The sequence below is a fragment of the Carcharodon carcharias genome, chromosome 1, assembly GCF_017639515.1.
Source record: "Carcharodon carcharias isolate sCarCar2 chromosome 1, sCarCar2.pri, whole genome shotgun sequence".
In the NCBI taxonomy this organism is placed as follows: domain Eukaryota; kingdom Metazoa; phylum Chordata; class Chondrichthyes; order Lamniformes; family Lamnidae; genus Carcharodon; species Carcharodon carcharias.
Window position 1 is genome coordinate 6,380,981 of NC_054467.1, and position 10,033 is coordinate 6,391,013.

Sequence of the window (10,033 nt, forward strand, 5' to 3'; positions counted from 1 at the left end):
TAAAAAAATAAATAACAGGAAAGGAAATAATTCCAGACAAACAGAGAATAATAAGGCTGCAAAGAAGTTATTAAGGAAAACTAACATTTTTTATCTCAGCTGTAGCTATGAACATTGTAATAGTCAAATGCATGATTAAGTGAAAGACAGTCTTCAGGGTCCCTTATACTGGTATTTATAAACCAATTGCACAAAAATCAGAAACTAATAAATCAAACCGGGTAAAAATAGAATCAACAGAAATCTCAACCCTTATAAATTAAAAGCCCTGGGTTAAAAATCGCAATGTTATACTCCCGTGGATTTGAAATTCAACAACGCAGCTCTAAGGCCATCATTGACCATAGCACCATGAAGCACAGGGTGGATCACCAGGCCTCAGGGGTCAGGGCTACAAGCCGAGTTTCCTTTCTGCCCTAACTTTTTTTAAATTGATTCTTTCATGGGATGTGGGCGCCCCTGGCTAGACCAGCATTTATTGCCCATCCCTAATTACCCTTGAGGAGGTGGTGGTGAGCTGCCTTCTGGTGTATGTGCAGCCACAGTGCTGTTGGGGAGGGAGTTCCAGGATTTTGACCCAGTGACAGTGAAGGAACAATGATATGTTTCCAAGTCAGAGTGGTGTGTGCCTTGGACAGTACTTGCAGGTGGTGGTGTTCCCATGTGTCTGCTGCCCTTGTCCTTCTAAGTGGGACAGGTTGCAGGTTGGAAGGTGCTGTCGAAGGAGCCTTGATGAGTTCCTGCAGTGCACCTTGTAGATGGTTCACACTGCTGCTACTGTGTGTCACTGGTGTGGGGAGTGAATGTTTTAGGTGATGGATGAGGTGCCAATCAAGCTGGCTGCATTGTCCATTGATGGTGTTGAGCTTCTTGAGTGTTACTGAAGCTGCACTCATGCGGGCAATTGGATACTCCAAAAATTAGGGGAGAGGATTTCTATCCTGTGTGTGTGGTTAGAGGGGTGGGGGTGAGAAATCTGTTGCGATTCCTGCTGAAGATGGCCAACATTTTCTTTCAATTGACATGGTTAAAGTTCCTGCTACGTCTAGTACATTCGATCATTATGTGGCTGATTCCATTATGGACTGCAACTCTTAAAAATCTTAACACCCTCCACCTCCACACTGTAGCCCATAGGAACATCAGATTTCACAAATGCATCAGGCTTCTTCACAATCAACATTAAGGATGCACATGATGCAAAAATGTACTGCAATGTCCCATCCGTCAACTGTGTCTCGTATGATGCGCCTACCTTTGTTTGGGTAATGCCAGTTCTGCTGGGAGTCAGGAAGTCAGCAGTTCAGTTGTTTGGCCAATGTTACTTCCCTCACATTTGTACAGATTCATCACCTTACTTTAAAATCAACGTGTCCGTTAGGCTGCTGTTACTAGAAGACTTTTTTTTACATTATTCTTTCATAGGATGTGGGCATCCCTGACAAAGGCAGCTTTTGTTGCCCATCCCTAAATGCCCGTGAACTGAGTGGCTTGCTAGCCCATTTCAGGGGGCAGTTAAGAGCCAACCACCTTGCTGTGGGTCTGGGGTCACATGCAGGCCAGACCAGGTAAGGACAGCAGGTTTCCTTCCCTAAAGGACATGAGTAGTTTCATGGTCATCTAAATCCAGAATGCCAGGGCTCAGGGAAAACAAATTGAACATTCCCAATGCAAATGATTTGAATTTAGGCCTTTATCTCAATGTGGCTAGAATACAAAGTGGTGGAAGTTATATTACAGTTAAATAAAGGTCCGGTTGGACCCTGTCTGGAGCACTGCATTCAGTTCTGGACACCATACCCCAGGGAGGAAATAGTGGCCTTGGATGGGGTGTAGCGCAGATTCACCGGATTGATGCCCGGATTAAACTAGCTAAATTATGAGGACGAGTTGCATAGGGGTTGCATTCCCTTTAACATAGAATATTATGGGATGATATAATTTAAGTGTTTAAAATTATTAAAGGACTTGGTAGGGCGGATAGAGAAAAACTATTTCCTCTGGTGAGGGGAGTCCAGACAGCATAACCTTAAAATTAGAGCCAGGCTATTCAGGGGTGATGTCAGGAAGCTTGTCTTCACAAGAAAGGTAGTGGAAACCTGGACTCTCTCTCCATGAAAAGCTGCTGAGGCTGAAGGGCAATTGAAAAGTTCAAAACCCGAGATAGATTTTCATTAGGCAAGGGTATTGAGGGTTACGCAACCAAAGCTGGTAATTGGATTCAAGGTACAGATTGGCCTTGATCTGACAGCAAGGGGAAAAGTTCAAGGTGCTGAGCAGCCTCCTCTTTAAGGTCCTATGTTCCGAAGAGTTGATTGGGAGGCAGTTTCACTTTGCTGGACCTACCACTGACTAATCAAGTGGTTCCCACTTAGTGAAGAATGAATTATTCTATTACTTATGGGACTGGAGGGGACCTCAGGCATTGGGAAGCAACAGTGGTGCAAAAAGTATGTGCTGGGGTGCGGGGAGGGGGAATGGAAAAATTCAACGGAATATGAAATATTGTCAACAGAATTAGTCATTTCCATTTACCCTCAAAAATGCATCCGAGTCCTGTATTATGATTTTATTTCATTCACATCATTGTTAATGGATATAGAAGGACAGGAGAAAGATCTATTAGGATGATACAAGCACAAGGAGGTTATAACTATCAGGAAAGATGGAACAGGCTGGGCTCTTTTCTCTAGAAAAGAGAAAGACTGAGGGGTGATGTAATAAATGTCTTTAAAATTGTGAAAAGGATTCAATAGGGTAGATGTAGAGAACATGTTTCCACTTGTGTGGCAGTCCAGAATTAGGGACCATAAATATAGGATAGTTACTAATAAATCCAACATAGAGTTCAGGAAAAACTTCTTACCCAGAGGGTGGTGAGAATGTAGTAAACTTGCTGCCATATGACATGTTTGAGGCAAATAGCATTGATACATTTAAGAGGAAGCGAGATAGGTACACGAGGGAGAAAGGACTAAGAGGATATGTGAAATGACATAAAGTGGGAGGAGACTCATGCAGAGCATAAATATTGAATTAGACCTGTTAGGCTGATTACCTGTTTCTGTGAAATTTTATGTAATTACGAATAAGTAATCATGCAATGTCTGCTACATTTCATTGGAACCCATTGCAACAAGGTTCTTGAAATTGCTACTCGTTCCCATGTAACTTTCTTTAGAGTTTCAATAAAAGGATACGTGAAGATCTTTTCGACTGTGTAACGCTCATGAATGTTCAGAAACACGTATGTCAAACAGAATCCGAGCATTAAAAGGTTAAAGAACACCAAAGAAAGCAGTAAAACGAAGAAGAAGCGGTAATTTCGTTTTCCAATGCAGGTATTCATGAGAGCACAGTGATGATCAAGATTCTGTTGACAATGAATATTTTAAAATTTCATTACACTTATTCCACAGTGCTGTAAGTTTCATACCTTGATTCATTTTTAAATTAATTCTCTTCTAAACTTTCGCAAAACTTTCTCTGTTAAAATTTATTTCATTCTCTCTGTCATTTTATTCAACTTTAATTACACTTTTCCCATTTTCAGGGTAAGACAGACTGTAAGGAAACTGCACAAATTCGCAGCATCACAAAGCCCAGAATGAAACAAGCTACTCAGCATCAAATTAGGGCAAGAGGCGGACATATCCAATCCAATTCGCTCTGAAATGTCCTCCATGCTATCACCTAGGGGCTTCTGCCAAAGTTTGAAGAACTGTCCTATGGATTAGTGAAGTAACAGCTCAACATAGACACGCTCTCCAAATCATATCAATCAGCCAAAGTTGCAGACTCCACCATCCCTTGGCATATCCCATCCCCATGAAAGGACAGACACACCAGCGATGGGGTTACAGTGCTATATAGTTGGGAGGGGGTGGCCCCAGGAGCACGCAACATTGGCTCCAAACCCCAAGAAGTCTCATGGCATCAGGTCAAACGTTGGCAAGGAAACCTCCTGCTGATTACCATCTACCCCTCCCCTAAGCTGATGAAATAGCATTCCTCCATGTTGAGGAGGCACTGAGAGTAGCAAAGGTACAGAATGCACTCTGAGTGGGAGATTTCAACATGCATGTCAAGCCCCCTTAGGATCTTATATGTTTCAATAAAGTCACCTCTCATTCTTCTAAACTCCAACTGATGAGTGCAGACTCAACCTGTCCAATCTTTGTCCAATTGATGAGTGCAGACTCAACCTGTCCAATCTTTGTCCAACTGATGAGTGCAGACTCAACCTGTCCAATCTTTGTCCAATTGATGAGTGCAGACTCAACCTGTCCAATCTTTGTCCAGTTGATGAGTGCAGACTCAACCTGTCCAATCTTTGTCCAACTGATGAGTGCAGACTCAACCTGTCCAATCTTTGTCCAACTGATGAGTGCAGACTCAACCTGTCCAATCTTTCCTCATAAGATAACGCCCTCATCCAAGGAGTTAGACCAATCACAAAGGAAGATTGTTGTGCTGGAGACCAGTACATTACTGCAGTAGTTCCTCAGGGCAGCATCTTAGGCCCAACATGCATCTCCCATGGCCTTCCCTTATGTTAATGATTAATTCCATTCACATTTCTTGGGATAATGAAGAAATCCATTCTTGCCTGCAGCAAGATTTGCATGATATCCAGCCCCCGGCTGAAAAGTTGCAAGTGACATTCATCTTAAGCAAGCATCTTAACCCTCTCTAACATGAGGAAGCTTAGCTACAATTCCTTGACCATTACTGTTGACTATTATCAAGTCTCCCACCAGCACATCCTGGAGCTCACCATTGATCATAAACTCATAGACTAACCACATAAATGCCAAGGCTACTCGAGCTGGTCAAGGACTGGGTATTCTGTGGCAACTAGCTCACCTCCTGACTCCCCAAAGCTTCTTCACCACCTACAAGGCACAAGTCAGAAGTGTGCCAGAATGCTCTCTGCTCGCTTGAATGGATGCAGGTACATCAACACAAGCTCAATACCATCCAGAGCAAAGGGCGTCTCTTTGATTGGCCCCTTGTCAGCTAGCTCGTGGGGTTCCAGAACAGGAATAACTAGGCCTTGTCTACAGCAGTCACATGCTCAGTGTTGTTACGTAAATGAAACTAATAGGGTGTTCCCAAGGGGGTTGTCCAAACAGGGAGGCATATCACAAGTTGTGATAAAGGTTCTCCATGGATCAGAGTGTTTTCAATGTGCTTTGGTGATGGTCTTGTTTGTTTTGCAGGCCAATTTCTGGCCTTAGGACATTTTAGTTACTGCTCCCTTCAGGAGACCTTCACCAAAAAAAATGGCTGGCTGTGCAAATTGCTCAGACAGGAAATATGGACCCACCAGTCCCTCAGCAGCAATAAGGAGGCTGAGAGAAAATTAGATCTTGACTTTTGCTTTGTGGTTGGAGTGGTCTCTCATCGCTCCGTGCAGTTCATTTAAGATCAACAGTGCCACGTGCCTGGAACTAGTCTGCTCGGTTAGAAGTAGACACAAGAAAAAACAATGACACAAAATGTTGTACCAAGTTTTACCTCCACACAGACATTACACGTGTAGCAGTGTCGACATCGTGGAGGCCGGAAGAATTTACAGACTTGGCACCATTTCTTTGTAAACGTGGTACCATTGATTGTCACTTCCTCAGCTTCCAGTACACTGTTTAGGTCATCGGGATCTACAACAAAAGAAAATACTTAGAATCACACAACAAGGAGGGGGCCATTCGTTCCATTGTACCTGTGCTGATTTTTAAAGAGGTATCCAGTTAGTCTTACCCCCTCTGCTCCAGCCCCATAGCCATTCAATTTCTTTTCTTTCCAAGGTTTATTCAATTCCCTTTTGAAAATCGCTGCTGAATCTGCCTTTTAGGTAGTGCATTCCAGATCACAACAGCTCACTGCATAAAATGAATTCTCATCTTTCACCAATTACCTTAAATTTATGCCCTCCAGTTATTGGCCTTACTTCTGCAAATAGAAGCAGTTTCTCCTTATTTACTCTACCAAAATTCTAAATAATGTTGAATGCCCATATTAAATCTCCTCTTACCCATCTCTGGTCTATAATCCCTGATTCTTCAGTCTCCCAATATAACTGAATTCCCTCATCCCTGGCACTTTTCCAGTATGTCAGTTGTTGATTTGCCGTCAAACATCCACTTCCAGTCTAGATTCGTCAATTTCTGCCTAATATTGTTATAGCCTTCCCCCAATTAAGCACCTTAACCCGAGGACTCCTGTTATTCTTATCCACCAGTACCTTGAAACTTACTGAATTATAGTCACTTCTCCTGAAATGCTCCCCTATTGAAACTTCGACCACCTGGCCAGGTTCATTCCCTAATACCAGGTCCAGTATTGCCCCTTCCCTAGTTGGACTATCTACATATTGTCTCAGGAAGCCCTCCTGGATGCACCTTACAAATTCTGCACCATCCAAACCCCTAGCAATAAGTGATTCCCTGTCGATATAGGGAAAGTTAAAATCACCCACCACAATAACCCTATTGCTTTTACATCTTTCTAAAATCTGCCTACATAACTGTTCCTCAATCTCCTGCCGGCAATTGGGAGGTCTATAGTAAACCCCCAAAATTGTGACTGCACCCTTCCTATTCCGGAGCTCTACCCATATTTGAAGAATATTAAGGTGTATAAGTCCCCAGGGCCAGATGGGGTCTACCCAAGAGTTCTGAGGAAGGCAAGGGGGGAGATTGCTGGGGCCTTGACAGAAATTGTATCCTCACTGGCTATGGGTGAGTCCTACAGAGGACTGGAGAATGGCCAATGTTGTTCCATTGTTTAAGAAGGGTAGCAGGGATAATCCAGGAAATTACAGGCCGGTGAGCTTTACATCAGTGGTAGGGAAATTATTGGAGAAGATTCTTCGTGACAGGATTTACTACCATTTGGAAGCAAATGGGTGTATTAGTGAGAGGCAGCATGGTTTTGTGAAGGGGAGGTCGTGTCTCACTAACTTGATCGAGTTTTTCGAGGAAGTGACAAGATGATCGACGATGGAAGGGCAGTGGATGTTATGGATTTCAGTAAGGCCTTTGACAAGGTCCCTCATGACAGACTGGTACAGAAGGTAAAGTCACAAGGGATCAGAGGTGAGCTGGCAAGATGGAAATAGAATTGGCTTGGTCATAGAAGACAGAGGGTGGCAGTGGAAGGGTGCTTTTCTGAATGGAGAGCTGTGACTAGTGGTGTTCCGCAGGGATCATTGCTGGGACCTTTGCTGTTTGTAGTATACGTAAATGATTTGGAGGAAAACGTAACTGGGCTAATTAGTAAGTTTGCAGATGACACTAAGGTTGGGGGAGTTGCAGATAGTGAAGAGGATTGTCAAAGGGTACAACGGGATATAGATCGGTTGGAGACTTGGGCGGAGAAATGGCAGATGGAGTTTAATCCTGACAAATGTGAGCTAATACATTTTGGAAGGTCTAATACAGGTAGGAATTATACAGTAAATGGCAGAACCCTTAAGTGCATCGACGAGCAGAGGGATCTGGGTGTACAGATCCACAGGTCACTGAAAGTGGCAATGCAGGTGGATAAGGTAGTCAGGAAGAAATATGGCATGCTTGCCTTCATTGGCAGGGGTATTGAGTATAAAAGCTGGGAAGTCATGCTGCAGCTGTATAGAACCTTGGTTAGACTACACTTGGAATATTGCGTGCAATTCTGGTCACCACATTACCAGAAGGATATGGAGGCGTTGGAGAGGGTGCAGAGGAGGTTTACCAGGGTGCTGCCTGGTCTGGAGTTTATTAGCTATGAGGAGAGGTTGGAGAAACTCGGATTGTTCTCACTAGAGTGACGGAGATTGAGGGGTGGCTTGATAGAAGTTTACAAAATTATCAGTGGCATGGACAGAGTAGATAGTCAGAAGCTTTTTCCCAGGGTGGAAGAGTCAATTGCTAGGGGACATAGATTTAAGGTGAGAGGAAAAAACTTTAGAGATGTGCGGGGCAAGTTTTTACGCAGAGGGTAGTGAGTGTCTGGAATTCGCTGCCAGAGGAGGTGGTGGAAGCAGGTACGATAGTGATGTTTAAGAGGCAGCTTGACAAATACATGAATAGGATGTGAATAAAGGGATACGAACTCCAGAAGTGCAAAACGTTTTAGTTTGACAGGCAATATGATCGGCGCAGGCTTGGAGGGCTGAAGGGCCTGGTCCTGTGCTGTACTTCTCTTTGTTCTTTGTTCTAAGTTTCTGCACCCTCTCCATGGTTGTCCCATCCTTCCTAAAGTGCAATGCCCACTATTGAACACAATGTCTGCAACTGAGGTCTAACCAGTGATTTATAAAGGTTTAGCAAGTTAATCTTTAAAGATTTATCAAGGCTTCACTTTTATATTGTCCGCCTCTATTTATAAAGCTCAGGATCCTCTCTGCACAAAAGTTCAAATATACTTTTTGGGCAGATTCATAAAGAGTAATTAGATTCTTAATTTCCTTACAATTATCTCCTTCCCACTATTGCCCCTAACACAAAGGAACAGGAATTTTATTCACTTACAGGATGAGGGTGTCGCTGGCTAGGCCAGCATTTATTACCCATTCCTAATTGCCCTTGAGAAGGTGGAGGTGAGCTGCCTTCTTGAACCGCTGCAGTCCATCTGGTGTATGTGCACCCACAGTGCTGTTAGGGAGGGAGTACCAGGATTTTGAGCAAGTGACAGTGAAGAAACGGCGATACATTTCCAAGTCAGGATAGTGAGTGGCTTGGACAGTATTTGCAGTGGTGGTGTTCCCATGGGTCTGCTGCCCTTGTCCTTCTAGATGGTTGTGGTCGTGAGTTTGGAAGGTGCTGTCAAGGAAGTCTTGGTGAGCAGTGCATCTAGTAGATGGTATACACTGCTGCTACTGTTTGCTGGTGGTGGAGGGAGTGAATGTTTGTCGAAGGGTTGCCAATCAAGCAGGGTGCTTTGTCTTGGAGTAAGTCATTAAGCGCACTCCGTAACCCGCATTGAGCCTCATCAACATGTCCTGTAGCTTTCAAAGATTACGTCCATTTCCGTTCATGCACCCACTTTTAAAATTCTAGAACACAATGTTAGGACAACATTAGAGCCAGTGGATTGGTTTGAAGAGCAAGTTTCTCAACATCCAAATGAATTTATTTGCCAGTCACATCCTTCCATCAAATCAGTAGTTCAGCCACTGTTACTCCATTCCAGTTTGTATTTATCCCAAATACTCCAAGTGACTTTACCTCTACAAAGAATTCCAGGATCCATAAAGATGCAAATTAGGTAGTTAAGGCAGCAGCTTATCAAAAAGATTGTTTGAATGATAGGTACAGCCATTGATAAATTGTGAAGCAGCCACATACATCTGAAAAAGAAGCATAAAAGTTCAGAAATATAGTTTAGACAGACTCCTAAAATATATACTAGATTCTTTAGTTTCCTTACAAATACCTCCTTTCCACTACCACCCCCTATACATAGCAACAGGAGGAGGCTATTCAGCCTCTTGGGCCTGTCCCACCATTCAATTAGGGCATGGCCTGTAATTTAATTCAATTTATCCACCTTGGTTCCATAATCTTTAATATCTTTGCCCAACAAAATATCAACCTCAATTTTCATATTTTGAATTGACCCCCAACTCAACAATTTTTTTGCTGAGGGTTGGGGGGGTGCGGTGGGGGTGGGGAGCTAAGAAAAATAGTCCAGATTTTCACTACTGTCGAAATTATTAATTCATTAAGTGCTTCCTGACATCACCCTTAAAAACACAAGAGAGGACCCACTCTTTCAATCAAGGAGCACCTTGCAGACAAAAGTGAAACACTGCAAATGCTGGAAAGCTGACATAAAAAAAGGAAATGCTGGAAATACTCAGGTGGTCAGGCAGCATCTATGGAGAGAGAAACAGAGTTAATGTTTCAGGTCTCTGACCTTTCATCAGCATTTTTTTTTAATTCAGCACAATGCAGATTTGGACAACACATCTCTCACACCAAACTACTGTCAACAAGGGGCAAATCTACAATGATTGGCAAAGTGCCCCATTTATATAATGTAGTAT

At 43.1% G+C, this 10,033-nt stretch overlaps 1 protein-coding gene across 1 annotated transcript in view; it reads right to left on the minus strand.

The window, feature by feature from the left end:
* Positions 1-6,041, minus strand: part of LOC121285005 (microsomal triglyceride transfer protein) — an 80,042-nt gene extending 74,001 nt beyond the window's left edge. The window contains exons 1-3 of the mRNA XM_041201076.1: positions 6,038-6,041; positions 5,521-5,663; positions 3,201-3,373 (exon numbers count right to left, since the gene is read on the minus strand). Of these exons, the coding sequence (XP_041057010.1) occupies positions 3,201-3,373; positions 5,521-5,663; positions 6,038-6,041 (320 nt within the window). The remainder of the gene's footprint in view (positions 1-3,200; positions 3,374-5,520; positions 5,664-6,037) is intronic.
* Positions 6,042-10,033: the final 3,992 nt, after the last annotated feature.